Source organism: Dermacentor albipictus, unplaced genomic scaffold (assembly GCF_038994185.2).
Source record: "Dermacentor albipictus isolate Rhodes 1998 colony unplaced genomic scaffold, USDA_Dalb.pri_finalv2 scaffold_11, whole genome shotgun sequence".
NCBI classification, from domain to species: Eukaryota; Metazoa; Arthropoda; class Arachnida; order Ixodida; family Ixodidae; genus Dermacentor; species Dermacentor albipictus.
The window spans coordinates 13,604,767-13,622,158 of record NW_027225565.1 but is presented as its reverse complement, the minus strand read 5'-3'; the positions used below and the strand labels follow the sequence as shown (position 1 = coordinate 13,622,158).

The 17,392-nt window shown below is 46.5% G+C and overlaps 2 protein-coding genes across 2 annotated transcripts; both read left to right on the top strand.

Annotated features, from left to right (window-relative positions):
• Positions 1-1,563: 1,563 nt before the first annotated feature.
• On the top strand, positions 1,564-15,171 carry LOC135914948 (uncharacterized). The gene is made up of 3 exons (XM_065447879.2): positions 1,564-2,031; positions 5,514-5,756; positions 14,635-15,171. The coding sequence occupies exons 1-3, from the start codon at positions 1,580-1,582 to the stop codon at positions 14,834-14,836; spliced, it is 897 nt and encodes a 298-aa protein (XP_065303951.1). The 5' UTR covers positions 1,564-1,579; the 3' UTR covers positions 14,837-15,171.
• Positions 12,528-13,328, top strand: LOC139051350 (uncharacterized; the record flags this gene model as incomplete). Its single annotated transcript, XM_070528370.1, has 1 exon — positions 12,528-13,328. A coding segment is annotated over exon 1 (801 nt), but the record flags the coding sequence as incomplete, so codon positions are not given.
• Positions 15,172-17,392: the final 2,221 nt, after the last annotated feature.

The window sequence follows — 17,392 nt, the reverse complement described above, 5'->3', positions numbered from 1 at the left end:
GTCGATGGCGCATAAGTGACAGAGAGCGATGTCGCGGTGGTGGGGATCAGCGGGTAGCTGAGGGCAGGCGTTCGGGGAAGAGGATTGTTGTAGCGGCGCTGTGAAGGTAAAGGGTCTCGGATCGTACGCGAAAGGGCGGAAAGTATCAGTTTGAAAAAGAGGGCGACGGTGACAGAAGCGCGCCACATGTCCAGCATAACAAGTGGGCCTTCAAGCATTGCGGCTCATTTCCTAACTCAACTTTTAAAAATGAAAGAGTGGCAAAAATTGAGAGTCGAAAGACTGCGTGCTCAAAAGACATTCATTAAATTATCTGACATTCTCATTCGAATACGTTTTTTCATCTTATTACTTATTTTCTCCCATCGAAGGTCGCGGGTTCGAGTACCTTAATCGACGCTACCTTAGTTAACAGCGCCTCTTAATCAACTTCCCCCTATATAACACAAACGGTCGCTGGTTCGACTCCCACGAAAGGTCGTTGTTATAGCGACTTAATTAACTCTGTGTTTTTCATTTATGCCTTCATTAAATAGGTCTTGACACAGACAGTCGTAGGTGCGTCATCGACATAAGCTAGAGTGTTCCAACACCGCCGTTGGTTGTGGGTTAGAGTGCGTGAATTAAAGGGATTGACAATCGATTTTTGAGGAACTTGTTTTTTATGGCGCAACGGAAAGCTCACCCTCGGTAGTGTTTACATCTGCAGCGGTTACTTGCTAAAGTGCGTGGATATTTAGTAAGCAGAATTTTTTCGATCTGAGCAGCCTCTAAAAAACGTAACAATCTTTCCTCCAGCAACGCTGAGAAGGCAGAGCGATGTCGATAGCCCGCCTCGCGAACTATGAAGGCCGTCCATTGTTCTGAGTTCACAGGAGTAACTATGGATAAGCACTTATATTTTGACGTTTTCAACCACTTTCGAAAATGCAGTAAGCCCGCGTTGTTGTACAGACATTTCTTTTATTTGTACCGAGTTTTTACCCAAGTATACGCATTCGTCAGTCCTTCTTATGGTAATAGACGAGCCAAGTCAACTCACCGAAAATCGAAGGCGAAGGCAGCGCCACTTTTCTGTTCACTGCAAGCGAAGGCCTATCTGCACAATGCAAGTCAGGGAAAAACTTATAATATTGAAATGTATACTTAATCTCAATACTAATACAAACACAAGTAGCCGAGTACACTATAGTAAACGGTCACGGGGTGGAACTGTTATGCAGCTTCATGTTTTTGCCGCGTGGGTCGCCAAAGGTCATTTTTTCGCATCATAAAGTGATGAATTAAAAATATAAATCCATGTTTAATGAGATAAAGACGGCTCGTTTTAGCCACTACGATAGAGAATCATTCCATCAGCGGGGTTATGTCGATTCATATTCTGAGCGGTTGTCTGTCCCTTTAACTGTACGTTAATCAATTAACTTTGCCTTTTTTGCATAATGAGCGGCATCGTAGCCAGCTGTGGAAGAAGACGACGACGAGCACGAGAGGAGCGGCACGAACACGTGGCTGCGCAAGGCGAGCTCACGTGACTTTCTGCACCGCCCGCCGCGTTTTCCACACCACCGGGGTTGTGATGGAGCCACATACGGCTTTCGCCCTAAAGGAAGAACGGCAAGAGCTCGCGCGCTGGCACGCGAGGCACACGTGCCATGCGAGAATCTTGCTCGCGCATTCGAACACGCAGCTGATCGTAGCGGTCGCACCTTGCAGCGTCGCCGAAAGGGACGCCATCGGCCTGAACCCAGTCGTAGGCATGGGAATTCACCCTCTCCTCCAAGGAAGCGTATCCACCTTCTCGGAAGAGTCGCCGTCCCACAATGAACGCACCGATGAACGCACTTGCGGCAGCCTCACAGGACATCCCAGGAGGCTTTTCCCGAGGGCTGAGTGGGACCCGCTCGTTGAGATGGGCCTCAAGGACACCGTGCCTCAGTGCAACACCAAGCAAGCACCATGCACCGTGCGAGGAGCCCAGCACCAGACGGTGGTAGCATCGAAGGGCACCGGACGCCGACTAATGCACAGGTAAAGATCAATGCTGTGTTTTCTGTATCATATCGCAGGACCGCTGCAAACAACCGTCGTGGATAGACCAATTTCATTTTATTGCTGTGCAATGGATACAATCTCACGTACGAGTTTGTCACGCAAAAAAAAAAAACAAGCAGCGTTTCAATTCTTTTTTCTTTTTACCGCGTGCTAAGACTAAATAATAAACACGATGCAGCGGGATCTAATCCCTGCCACGGCAGCAGCATTTGGATGGCGACGAAATGCGAAAACACCCCTGAACTTAAACTTAGGTGCACGTAAAAGCACCCCAGGTGGTTCAAATATTTCCGGAGTCCTCCAGTATGGCGTACCCCAAAATCAGATCCCGGTGTTGGCTCCTGAAACCCCATAATTTATTTTTTAATAAGGAATAGCCGTAGCTATGGCAATACCATTGTTCTTGCATGAATGTTATAATTCGCTTTTGTTGCAATAGCAATTATACGGACACTCCAAGCGTATTTCTGCCGTCGTCGTCACCGGGATGTTCCATATAAAGTCCAAGGGCCATAACATCGTCGCCGTACGCCGTATGCTGCATGTGGGAGTTAAGGCGTAGTGGATGAAAGCGATCTGCGGTGAGTAGAGACTCTGTAGAGTTCGCCGGGGGCTCATAACTCCGTGGGAGCTGAGTCCTGGCCGTTTAGTTTGCGTTGAAGCGAGAAGCAGCAGGAATTCCAATTCGCTCGCTGCTGCAGTCTCTATTCCTAAAGCCAGCGTTCTGACAGCGAGTGTCGGCGCTCATTGAGTGAGATGTACGTGCTGCCTATACTGGGCGCTTGACACCATGCTTGCCAATTTAGTTAGTACACGGATGTTTACGAGTTTATACGGCCGATAAAGCTACCATCCCTAATTCCTGTAGCTGACTATGAATTTGCTATTCCAATCGGTGCTTCGCCTTCAAGGCAAAACTGCGACCTTTTATAACAGCACGCTGATTATACGCAAATTTACTATTTTTAGAGGAAAGAAATGCATCAGCAAACGCACACATTGTACATTGCAGTCCGTATTCCAACATAGCGCAATGTGTAAATGCCGACATGACTGTTAAGCGAATTCCTTATATGCCACTTTAATTAGACTCTCGCATGATTGCCCAACCCATTTATGTGCGGTTATTCAGCTTCTGCAACTCTGCGTTCATCGTTATCACTTCCGGAGGACGAGTACGCAACTCCTGCGTGAGTCGCGTATTTGACACGTCTGTTGCTTAAAAAAACGTATACTTCAGCTGCGTCCTATCTTTAACGCTTGCACCCGCCCTAGTTGCTAAGTGGCTGGCTTTGGCGTCAAGGTTCAAACCACGAGGGAGTGGAATCAAATCCCGACCGTTGCAGTGGGATTTAGATCACGGCGAAATGCAAAGACACCCGTGTACTAAGATTTATAAGCACGTTCACGAATTCCAGGTGGTCGAAAATAATCTGGAGTGCTCCGCTACGGCGTGGCTCAAGATCAGATTATGGTTTTGGCGCGTAAAACTCCAGCATTTAATTTTATCCTCGACGATTTGCCGCCGGTTCAACGTCATATGCCTCGCGAACTTCACGACGATGGGCAGCCGCTTCATTTTACCTTACTATATTTAATTCAAGGTGTCCACGCTAGGGGCCGTGATAAATACCCCCTTTTGGTAAGGGTAAGAGTCACGTCAAGAGATCCAATCTTACTACACGGAAACGAATAAATAGATTCCGTTTCCAAGCAAAGAACTAAATTACATTTTTGCTTCATTTCAATAAAAACGTTAGAATATCCAGACTGCCTTTCGCACATTCGTGATTTATGTAATCAATTTTAAATTCCCAAAAATCATTTGCAACTCTAACTACAAACTAAAATGGATATGGAAACGCATTAAATCTCCGTAAACTGCTGATAAATGTAAAGGGAATAAAACCATTACTTTATACAGCGCCTTGTAAAACTTCAATCAACAATCGTAAATAATGGAACAATTTAACATAGGCTATAAGATCCCTGAGAGCATATGTCCGTTTCAGATAGACGTACCAATAGAAGCACTTTACAGAAAAGGGAGATCTCTTTTCGCTCGATAGTCAACAATACGCAAACTTCTCCCTTAAACTTTTTTATACAACCATTCCAAGCAGTTTCTTTAGAAGCTTCTGCCTCAAGACAAGATTAGGGCTCTATCAATCGGTAGAATTCAGCTATACGCTTTAATTGCATCATATTTTGGCGAAATGAAGATAAAGAACGCCGAAAACGCAAGCATGTTTATCATTTTACGAAAATAAAAGACTAGAGATGGAGCGAAAAAGAACGTGGATATGCGCCAACAAGGAGTCGTCCACATATATTCAGGTTTATATCATCTAGGCGTGAATGGCCGCAAGGATTTCCATTCGTCCATTCGTGCGTTGGCAGTGTTGGTTAAGCATTGACTCGAGAGATGATTTCAAGTCTCATGGCAGCTAGGCCACGTGAGTTTGTTGGAGGGCAATGCTTCGGGAAGGGCTGCAACCTGTGTTTTAGTGTTATTGCGCTGCTAAACATTTACATGAAGATCAAGCCGTCAGAAAAATGTTGAGTGAACTTAGCACGGCATCATAGGAAAATAACATTTATAATTGTATTATTAATGTTATTTCCAGTAGCTGCGCCATTGCAGCTCCGTTTTGCATACGATGCCGCTGCTTTCCACTGATACATGGCGTAGAAATAAGGAAGACAAACAAACGCTTAAAACAAACGGGCAATCAGACTCCTCTCTGTCACAACGAGCACGTTTTCCGACACCCCCTCCAAGACCGCACTGAGTCACATAGACAACAGCGAGGTTTGAAAAGATCTAGTTCAGCCTTTTGCCCCTTTGAATGCCAGAATTGAACACTCACTGTAACAGGAGAAAGTACCAAGAAACCGCCTGCCACACGATATTGTGATCATACTGTAGGGTACGGATTGCGTTAGGATATGTTTGATTTTTTTATGCGTTCCTATATTGCTTGGAATGAAGTGATGCTTGAATGAATAAAATATAAAATAAATCTAACGTGCAATATATTTTCTTGAGCACTCTATGATCACGGATTAACATCACGTGTGAAACACATCGGAAAATAGCAATTTTTGGCGCGCAGGTAATGTTCTTCTTTTTTTTTGGTAATCTAGGAAGATTTTCTATGTCGTCAGCATAAGTTAGGATAAATTAGGGTAGATCTTACTACACGGCAGCTTCGGTTTAGCTGATTGGCTCGGTAATTAAAGTCCACCATTTGAGACGCCAGAACCTGGTTTCCGCTTTTTCCTCAATGGTTGATGCCATTGCTCTATTATTATTGTCATTATTTGGAAAGCGCCGTTTGTTCGGAGCAAAAGAGGAAGCGTTTCGTTGGAAGCATTGCAGTGTCCTCTAACTTGTTTGCTTAACGACAGTGCCTTTCAAAAGCAGTGTTCATTATCCGCATGTACCGTCAACGCAGTTCCGATCAGCCGAGTACGAGTGGAGTGGAGGCTGCTGCGAGCATGATTCGCCAGGTCGACGAGTGTGACGCAGTGGCCTCTCCAGAGAACAACCTCGACGTGTTGGGCTGCAGGCTACGTATCCACCCACCTGACAGGCTGCCGTGCGCGTCGACGATGCTGACCTCAATCAAGGCTGAGAGCAACAGCGGCACGGACGGCGTGGCAACTCCGAGCAGCTGCCTTTGGAGGCTACACGCGAGGTAAGCCAAACACCAGTGCCGCTGAAACGCCCCAATGAACCGGCGGCCTGTTTTATTACTATTCCCTTTTGGCCAACTCTTCTCGTAAGAGACACTGGGATCGTAGGCCAGCTATTTCCTCGTGTCAGTTACCACGTGCCGATGAGATGCATAGGCCGGTGTGAGCTAATCCTTTAGCGTACCCCTTCAAACAGAGGTAATACTTCAGCGAAGGCATTGCAGCACATTCACGAAATTACCAGCTTCTGGGTACTTTGGCTTCACAGCAGAAGCAGTTATGAGATACGAAGAGAATGTATAAATATTGGTACTCCAAAGAGCAAATTTCTGGTTCGAATATTATGCATTTCCTTTTAATTTTAATTGAAAGCTTGAAAAATGATTCAACACAAAAAAAAAATCCTCAGACACACTTAAGGCTTGCTTTGTGTTGGAACGCGTAAGCATTATAGGCCCTTTTTCTACGTGTTCCTCCTACGCGCAGCTCAATCCTGCGTTCTAACTGCGCCTCGCTAAGAACGAATCAAAACGCGCCAAAGGGCCCAAAGCGGTCGCTTGCCAGTCGAGAGTTCATAAACGTGACGTGTGCAGTGATGCAATCGCTAGGTACACCTTTAGTTAAGCAGAACCATGGAGCCGCCGTCACATCGTGGAAGCGGTCTCCCTTCACACCCCGGAAACACGTGTTTTACTTTGTTTACAACAACCGCCCTGTGAAATGTGACGGCGGTCCGACAATCTTTTGAAGTGTCCCTGCTTTTTGCATCGGCGACCATTATTGCTACCATCTTTGAGTCACGTGGCGACAGATTTTCGCGTAATGGGGCATATAATGCTTTCGTATTAAAACTGCTGTATCCAGTTTACGACTGCTTGTGTGTGAGTAATATAGAACTGATACAGCTTTACAGGCTACATATATTGGGTCCTATCATGTCGACAGTAACGTTGGTAACTTGTCGTAATTTCATAGGCGAAAAAGAAAGGAACAGGCCGAGTGCTGTGTGACTGTTTCACTTTTCTTCGAACTCTTTAACTATCCCGCAGCCACAGAACAGACACAGGATAGCTGGAATAATAGATGTACGTATGATGTACGTAGAGTTGTACGAAAAGTACGCAGGTTCCGAGTATTGACTCAGCCTGAAAAAGTGCAGGAAGACATGGGTGACGCCTAGGATTTTGAGATTAGCAGGGAAAAGAAAACGAGCCTATAATTACCTTAAAAGAATACAAAGTAGTCATGAATTCAACAGGTTGTCGAGGTAAATAGTTAATAGGAACCTGAAGTACATAATGCGTTGGATCAGTATTTCAGGCTACCCAATGACAGCATGAAAACGAACCCACTCAGGGTGAGTGGCAAAGAATCATTGTTAAAAGGTACAGGTGAAACCAAGACCCCTTGTACAGACTGCAGTTCTCCCCGCATGTTTAAGGGCAGTGCCTGGCCAATCGCATCCTACCTCTATCTAACGTATACTAAACCTCTTTCTACTGGAGTTTTGCCTGATCACCTCAAAAATGGCACATTTAGTTCCCGTTAGTAAGAGTATAGTAAGAAAACGCGAGCAACTAAGGGTATATTTCTTCATTCTTCTCCTGTAATATATTAGACGACATTTTGTAAAAAGATACAATGAAAGATTCATCACAACAGAATAATAATTGACAATCGACGTGGCTTTCGCATGGGAGTGTTCCTCCAAAACACAACCTACCGCTTTCTATCACGACACAATGTCGGAGGGGGACGAAAATGGGCAAACGGAGTGCGTTCTTTTTTTTTAATTTTAAAGAGCCATTCGACGCGGTTTGCCTCCCTGTGCTGCTTCACAATATTCATAGAGTAAATGTTTATCAGGAAGTGTGCAACTGGATCGCCAATGGTTGCAGCGTCGACAATGTGTTATACTCAACGGTGCTCTTTCTCCCCGAGTCGAGGCCACAAGGGGTGTTCCTCAGAGGTCAGTTTTAGGGCCGCTGTTATATATAGTTTATGTTAATGATGTTCCTGTGTCGTGTACAGAAAGATAACAAATGAACATGATTCTACTGATCTGCAGACTGACTTCACTAATATTGTTTCGTGGTACGAAAAGGGGAAAATGCGACTAAATGCGAAAAAGTGTGTTCACTTTGCCTACACGAATAAAAAAAAAACCTTATTGTTTTAGTAGCGATATTATTAGCCAGCAATTTATATATAAATATTAGGGTGCAATGTTTTCGAGTGATTGTTTCTGAAATGGGCATGTGAATGATGTGGTTGCAAAAGCTGCCATGAAATCTGCAATCGCCTCCATCTACCCCCAAAAACACTGCTTGCATTTCATTAGTTCGTCCGATATTGAAGTACGCGTGTTTTTCTTTTTTTACCCTTGCCAAAAACCCTTGGTTCACCATGTAGAGGGAACACAGAAGAGAGCGGCACGGTTCGTTATGGGGCGGTACAAGCGAGGGCAGAGCTGCATCGAAATCAAAAGCGAGCTAAAATGCGAAGCGCTCTGCTCTCGCCCAAGAAAACTGTGTGTGAAATTGGCATTTCTGGTATATCATAATAAGACTGGAATTAACAAAGGCACTTATTTTAAACTGCCAAACTATTTATCTAAAAGAACTCTTCAAGACCTTAAAATTCAAGAATACCGAAATAGAACAAACCTTTCTGACAATCCCACTTTTTCTCAAATTGTAACATAGTGGAATCGACTGTCTTGCGTCAAAGTGTGCTGTATAATGAAGGCCTAATTTTTTCAAAGTTTTGACCCCCCTTGCTTACATGCCAAAGCGGGTGTATCTCTGAACAAAAATAAAGAAATAAAGAAAGCCACGCTGCCTGTATTTGAATTGCGTACTGACAGAGTGCCAGGTTGTAGCGTCACCTCTCGACTATTCTGGCGACACTAGCAGCGTGGATAATAAAGCCCCTCAAGAGTGCCGTAACGCCGATTTCTCTTCTGATAGGCTGAGGCCGCGCTGTTCAAGGTTTCAGTTTATAAACCGACGCTAAGGTGAAGGAATTTAGGCGAAGCTAGCAGTAAGATCTGCAAGACAGGTTGGAGCGAAAAGGACAAAGGAGTTGTCTCTTGGCATTTTAGGAACACAGCGCCACCTCTACAATAAACGGTGGATTCTTAACGCTAGGAGATTGCTGCCTCATACGTTTGAGAATCGTTATTCCAACCGATACTTGATAAAAAAAAAGCAAGCACTTACTGCACATGATGTTGCGTCGGCAACATTGATACCCGAGACGGAACATGCTCCTCAAGAACTATGGTTGCCTGGCGCGCTGTGATTCGCTGACGCTTGTCAGCTGATTTTTAAAACAACATTGAGGTTAAGCAACTTGTACAAAATCAGTGGTAGAAAGCGAACTGCATGCAAGCCACGAAATGGAGGAAGTATTATGCAGATACCATGCACTGTGGGAATTGATGTAAGCGAAGCTTTCTGTGCTTTTGGCTTTGATTGACGATAATTAGCGGTGATGTTGACGGAAAATGTTTAACTCCTTCAACGCTTTGTCCAACACGAGAGTGGTGATTTGATGCTAAATGTTCCCTTGCGTGCACCACTGCTGTTTGTCTGCGTAGTACACAAAACACGAAGGGAGAGGTGTTTGCTTGAGGCGTTGTTGTGTGCCATATTTCATAACCTCTGAGAGGGTTGAGCATTGTCATTGCCTCACACGGCACATCGCATCGTGGCAGAAGCATTAAGCTGGAATTGGATTATGGGGCTGCCCGTGCCAAAACCTCAATCGGATTATGAGGCAGGCTCTAGTGCCGCACTCCGTATTAATTTTGGCACCGCGGTGTTCCTTAACGTGTCCCTAATTGAAAGTGCTCGTGCATTTTTTTTACTTCGCCCCGTCGAAATGCGGCTGCCGCGACTGGTATCAAGTTCGCAACCTCGAATGATGCCATAGCCGCAAAGTAACCGCGGCGGGCACGGAAGTGTTGATTTGACGTGCGACCGCTTCCATTGTGTCGCCTAGACCCGGCGGTGGGCTTTAAATAATGCGGCTCTGTTACTGCACGTCACGCGTAAGATGTGCGCTAGACATATTTGCATCGTTTTATTTTTCAGAAATAGCCGAAGTGCACCGTACCGTACCTTGAACTTTAATTGATCCAGCGTTTCCTTGGCTTTTAACGTCACCTTTTCCCTATCCGCCCCCCCCCTCCCTTCCGTATCTGCATGGGAACTACGAGCGAAGAGTGACAAGGCTGTTATTCACCCGTTTCGCGACTGCGTTGCTTCTGCCGATTCTCTGCCTCCTCTTCCCCTTCCTCTCTTCCAGTCTACCTAGCTTCCCTCTGTACTTATACGTTGGTAGATAGGTAAGCGCTTATGGCGGTTCACGAATAATTGCAGCGGTCAAGAGGCTAATGTCATCGCGGTGCAGTCCAAACGAGTTCCTCGCGTCTGTTTTCTTCTCTTTCACGCTCCTGACACGTGTACGCACGCTCTGAACCACCCGCTAAGCAGCAGCAGCAGCTGCAGCAGCAGGTGTTTAGACAGCCAACATGTCATGGGATTATCACGTTAATTACGTCTCAAACAAAGTACATCAAATTACTGGTGCTATAGGTCGTTTAAAAAACGTCCTTCGTACACAAATTAAAATGCTGATTTACAACTCAATTTTCAACTCGTATTTGAATTATTGCCACTTAGTTTGGGGTACCAAAAGTTTCGCTAACCTTGAACACATTCACCTAATCCAAAAAAGGTATCTTCGACATGTGTATAATACGTCATATCGACATCCAAGTGCACCTTTATTTAGTCATTCTAGAATGATTGAAGTACATAACGTCTCTAAATATCGCCTCAGTGTCATCTTTGAATCTGAAATTAGGAATAATATAACCAATCGTAGGGAATCAGCAGAACTAAAGAAAAAAAATGTTAAGCTATTCGACAAGACATGGCCAGGAATGGATAATACTGACACCTCGACTTAAACTTGGACAAGAATGCCTTCACTGTATTCTTCCATCTCTTCTTAATTGTTATATTTTCATTATTTCGATTTGTTTTCTTGTTCGTGCAAAGAGCTTCGTAGTGTATTTCAAAAACGTGGCTTAAGTTAACTTAAGTGTACATATTGCTGTTTCGTGTATACTTCAGCAATTCCTTGGTATACTTATCTGTATTTTTTAAATTGGAGAAGTTCCAGTACTGCCTCCCTGCTGAACATTAGGTTTGCGGACTCGTCAAGCTGCCCTGGTGTAGCTTTTTTTTTCTGCAACCCCCTCCATCTATATTGTAAGATGGGAAAATAACATTGAATTAAACTGAATTAATTAAGTATACCCTCGAGGGTGTAAATTTCCTGAGTGGGCAGTTCGTTAAGTTGCCTAGGTTAGGTCATATGTTGCGGGCAGGAACGGTGATAACTTAGCCTATATACGGAAGCGAAAACGAAAACAAAAAGGCAGCGGGCACATGGACTCGTTCGCTTTAATTGTGCACACCTGAACTATCCAGGGGACGCGGAAAAAAATGCTAGCATAAGCGATGTGCAGAAAAATGAGATGAATGTTCCTACAGAAGTGCGTGCTTAGAGGCGAAACAGGTATAAGAGGATATAGAGAACCGAGCTAAGCATGTAACTACTATACGCCTATTAGGAAAATAAAATAAAACTAAAAGCAAGCATGCTACTTCGGCAATGAACCTAGAGGGAACCATGTTGGAGCTTGTTGGGCACACTCAGTCCCCCGCGGTTCTGGTGCGCGCCAGTCCAAAATCGCTTAGCGAATTTGGCCTCGCAGGCCTCTAGGTCATCGCGGTTCCCGTAGCTCTACCATATGGAGGTCAGGGATGACTGAAGAAATGGCGCCGCCTTGGGAAGGTTACGATTCACTATCGTGCTCTCCTGAATCCTCTGCAACACGTAACTCTCATAAGCTTCAAATGCATTGTTCTGGTCCCTGAAAGAATTATTCATAACGTCTTCTTTCAGCGCCTGCGGTTAGATAGAGGATTGTTCGGAGTCACTAAGGGAGTGTACAGTATAGGAAATTAGTTCTGTGTAAATCTGCAAGGTGCTAACTACGTGCGGATGTCAATTTTAGAGCGCAGCTCTTTGGTGTCCGTTCCTGGGTTTCGCGTCGTCGTCGGCATTGTCGTCGGCCTCGTAACCAGCTCCGCCCCCCTTTCATACCCCCAGCGCTAGCAGCGACCGACTGATACCGCTGGATGCCGCTGACGCCGCTAGAGAGTCACGATAACGTGACTGCATAGAACACCGTCGCCGCCATGCAAAAAGAGGAGGAAAGGGTCCCCCCACCCCCCTGTTCTTGTGTGGCGGATAGGGTGCTCTTCAGTTGCCGACGCACCGGTTATTTCACGTAGGCCCCGGCACGTCGACGAATACGTGACCACCTTCCCACGGCTAGACCTGGTTCTTAGCGCTGCGGAAGCGAGGGTATCATATTGTTTGTGTCGGCATCGGCGGCGTTGTCCCTGAAACCAACTCCGCAGCTGGGGTTGACTCACTATCGGCGTCAGCGGCATCAGTCAGTCGCTGCTATCGCTTCCCTCCTCCCTTTATCGTGTTGTCCGCTTGCTGCGCGCGCTTCTGCCCCCATCGTTTGCCGCTGGGTGTACACGCCGCCCCCCTCCCCCCTCTTCCTGCGAGTCTCCGGTTGTCAAAGCGCCGGCTCGAACTTAATTCCTTTCTTCGCTCCTCCTCCAATGCAACCCCTGTGCGGTGGCAATCGGAGAGCCAGATCGGTGGCGGCGGATCTGTATATGTGCACCGCCCGAGCCGAAATTGCCGCTGCCGTTCTCTACCTGACCAATGTTGACAACGACTTCACATTCTACCAGGGAAAAGCCAATCCGGACAGAAAGCTAGCCGATGAATTTCGTCGGTTGCAGTCCCACAAACTTGACACCATCACCGCCAAGTGCCTCGCCATGACTGAACAGCCGCACTACTTGTTGATCTCCGCTCTTAACGTACGCTCCCTTGCCGCACATGCCAAGGACGTACACCACGATCACATTCTGCGCCATTCCTCTGTACTTTGCTTTGCTGAAACCTGGATGGATCCCGAAGAGCCTCTCGAAATCATAGATTTCCTATACTGCTGTGGTGCTCGCAGAGACCACAACAGAGCGGCGGGAGTCGCTATCTACTTGCGCACAGGTCTCTCTGCAATACCAGTCGAAATGTTTGGCACGTCACATGAAGTTGGCGAACTGTGCGCCGCAAAGTTGCCCAACGGCTTGCTGGTAGTAGCTGCCTACTTCGCCCCTACCGCACTCACGAAAGACGTCGTGCACTTCCTGCAACTCGCATTAACCGTCCATCGATCCACACCGATGTTAGTAGTGGGGGACTTTAATGTTGACATAAAGACAAACAGCAATTTCCTAACACTTATGCGGGAGAACATCCCGTTCCTCTCGCTCGTAACGCGTCCCACGGCTGTGACAACCTCGCGAGGCACTTGTATAGATCTCGTCTTTGAGAATCAAGCATTGGTGTACCAAGTCGAACATATATCAGTCTATTTCTCCGACCACAAAGCTTCCTTTATGACTGTCAAGAACTGTTAGTGGAGTCTTTCTTAAAGGAATACGTGTAAAAAATAAAAAAATGCTGTGATAGCGCATACATGTGTTGCTCGATTTCTTTGCCTCAATCTATCGAAAAGGTGAAAGAGCTTATTTGCTGCGCTCAAATTTTGCATTAGAAAGTAACGTAATCGTCGGTAATTTTTTTTCCTTTAATGCACTGAAGGCGCATGTATGGCTGCCACCAGTGGTTACGGTGACAGGACTTCGGCGACCTTCAACAGCGTCTGCTTGGAGCTCAAACTAGATTGATCATTGGAGAGGGTCCGGCAGGGAAGACGAGGAAGACGAAAAGCAAATAACAGAAGCTGAATATACGTCATTTCGGGTGAGCGGTGCGCTCCAAGACAGGAAGTACATGTACATAAAGGCTGGGCGTGCCTGCTCCGGCACGCAAGGGCGGATAGGATGCGTCGTGGCGTTGCGCGGGCCTTGTTATACCATCCGCGACTCGGGCCAGCTCATTCTCTCTCGTCCCCTGGTAGGGGTCCTTGTGACCGCACTGGTCAGCACACGCACGGGAACACGGCGAAAAACCACTCTCTAGTAATCCACACGGAGGAATTCGGAGAACAACCACTCGCTGGCGCAGAGGTGGAGGCGTAGCTAACGTCAGGTCAGCGCCTGATCAAGCCACACAGGAATTCGGAGAGAAACCACTCCCTCGCGTGGAGGGGCGGAGGGGCAGAACATAGGACAAAGGAGAGTAGGATTTGCGCAGGTGCATAATCCCGTCCCACACACCCGACGGGCAAGCCTTTTCGTGTTGACGTGCGCGTCGATTAGGCACGTCGTGTCTCAGGCACTTGGCATCCGCTTCCTTCATCGCCGCACACAGTGAACCATCACAATACGTACTCACTGATGTTCGTTTAATGATACTGTTCTGTTTTGCGAGACCAGTTTCCTCTAGAATTAAGCTCTATAAGGCTTCAACCCCTTACTACTCCTCTTTCAGAACTTCTACATGAATTAAGGAAAGCTGCTTTTGTAGAAGAGTAAAACATAACTCTCCACTTCACTCGCTTTAGAGAGATTGAAAGATTGATAGGTAGCCTGGCAGTATACTTAGTTAGCTCTGCAGAGCACATCATTAGCAGCTTCAGACAAGGCCAAACTTTTGAAGAGTATAGTTTACTGCCACATGGAGCTTTAGGTATGCTGCAAGGTCTTCTTTATTTGCTGGCTGTGCCACAGGCAGTCACATGCTTTGGCCACATTGACTGTCTTCGTGGAACGGCCACACTCACTGGCATCTTGCCCCTTATTGTAACAGGTTCACCCCGGCCAGGGTAGCCGGCAGTTCGGCGCTGTTCGCGCGGAACGGCGCACAACGGCGACAGGACGCGTCCGTCATCTCGTGCAACGTCGAACTTGCAGCGGCTGGTTCTGCGGTGGCACCCTGTCCCGGCCGCTCCGTGACAACAGGAACAGGCTCTGCAGGCGGCTTTACTGTCAGCTCATCTGTGGGTATCTAAACTCAGGAGCTGACGGTGCAGTCGCTGTTGATCGCCTGACCAGCGACATCACGTGATTCTCTTCAGTGGCACTGTGGCTTCCCTATAAGTGTGGAAGAGGATTCAGGGCCTTTTCAACGCTGAAGTACAGGTCTGTTTCGGCAGGGCTCGCGCTGGAGGCTCGCGGCAACCGCTGCGGTCTAGTCTGCGCGCTGATGATGATATCCCGGGACGATCTTGCAGGGAGGGATCTTGCAGGGAAGCGCCAGTGTTTTTGCATCCGTACTTTGATTGGATGCTTTCAATGTATTTGTGTGACTGCGTGGTGTTCTAAATACAGATTATTGTGATTGAAGTGTGCGGTTACAAAAATCGATTTCATGAAGAAGCTCCTAGCTCGCCATGGTAATGGGCAAAAGGAGGTAAGCCCTGTAGTCTATAATTCCTTTCTCACTCTCATTCGGTGTTTTGGTTTCCTTTGAATTACTAGTAACAGGATGAGATCCTAATAAATCTAAAGGCTACAACGTCATCTTCGGAATACTGCACAATCACACCTATGCCATGCCAGACAAATGGCTTTGTTCGAGTATTCGATTCTTAAAATACTGAAATAATATGTCATTTAACGAAATGTAAAGCCCGCGAATACATGCAAAGTGCGTCAAGCGGCCAACCGCACGGCAATTTGCAGTGTATTCGCGGGATTCCTTGAATAACACGTATTGAGCACGTATTGAACAACAGAAAGCTCTCTCGAGCGTTTATCATGTAACTCTACAGTTTTCGCATTGACACCTTTAATGTATTTCTAATAATTATTAAATTGAACTAATTACGATTGTAATGATTATGCAATTATGCAATTAGGCAGAATCTGAGCATCTCCAAGCGATGGAAAAAAATAATACCTCTGTTCTGTCCAACTACGTAGCATATGTATAATTTAATTGGATCAAATTAAGTTACACTACCCGTATACAACATACAAGGACGCAACCAATGGTATCGTGTCAGTAGTGACGTACTACACCAGGATGAGCTCGTTTCAAAACCTAATTGCGGATAATGAGATGAGAATACTTAATTAACTTTTTATTTTCCTAAGTGAGGGCGCGAATTTTGATATATAATACTTAATTTTTGAAAAACTGTCTTCGGCCGTTTTAAGTGCGCCGTGTCTCGCGTAATTATTTCCTCCGCGTTCAAAAGAAAATGGCCTAAATATGAAAATACGCGTGCGCGCGCAGCGACAGCGGCTGTCCGAGGCGTTACCCGGAAGAATAAGCTGCTCTCAGTGCTTGGCTCGGAAGCCAGTGCAAGGGTCGAGGGATCCGCATTGGGGTCGGTCACCGCAAACTGCGACCTGCCTTTTAGGCGTGGAGCGCAAAGCCAACGCAGTGGCGCGGCTGCATAGAAGAGGAGGGGGGGGGGACCAATGCACTGAGCATTTCTTCCGAGTAACGCCTGGGACCACTCGTGTCGCGGCCGAGGCACCGGTAACCGTGCAGCTATTTTACTGTTTCTTGCGTTTTGTCCATAACGCCGAAAAATGTAATTACGCCAGACGGTGCACACTGAAAACAACTAAATCGGGTGTTTTATAACACCGTTATCACTTTTCTATCCAAATTAGCGACCGCGACTGATTAATTAAGAAGTTCGTAAATAATACCGTTTAATTTTGTACAGTTCAATTAGGAGACAAAATCCTTGTGGTGTCGTACGTCACTGTTGACAGCATACCACTGTTTGCGTCTTCCTATATTCTATACCCGCCGCGGTTGCTCAGTGGCTATGGTGTTAGGCTGCTGAGCACGAGGTCGCGGGATCGAATCTCGGCCACGGCGGCCGCATTTTGATGGGGGCGAATTGCGAAAACACCCGTGTACTTAGATTTAGGTGCACGTTAAAGAACCCCAGGTGGTCAAAATTTCCGGAGTCCCTCACTACGGCGTGCCTCATAATCAGAAAGTGGTTTTGGCACGTAAAACCCCATATATTATTATTATCCTATATTTTATTTTCAAGAGCTGGGCTAGCGTTACCTGGGACACCCTGTATAGAAAGGAGGCCGCGAGCGTTCGAGTTGGAATAACATATTTGTTTTCAGGGGCCCTATAACTTAAAACTATTCCAATATGTTTCTATTCCAATTTCCTGACGTCATATTTGCGTAACAGCTGACTCAAGCATCGGTTGGTCACCCGCAAAATCACCAAACTTACGTAGTGAGCGTCGTGACCGGAGAGGGAAGTATCCTCAACGCCGCGACCATAAAAAACAGCGTCCACCGTGGAAGCGGAAGAGACTGGCATTGCTTTGGTCATCATGAATCCCTCCGTGCAAACTATCATAAGCGAGTCCAAAAGGGCAATATCGACTTTTCGAGAGGCAGCATAGGCGTCTGTCCAGCGCGAGTCCTACGGGACTTTAATAATGAAAACACTGTTGAACTTGCATGGGTCCCTGCCCATTCGGGGAATCAAGGGAATGAGGAGGCGCACTGGGTAGCCCGAGGTCTAATCAACCGGGAGATGTGCCCCTCAGACTCGGATCCCATGGATGACGCACCGA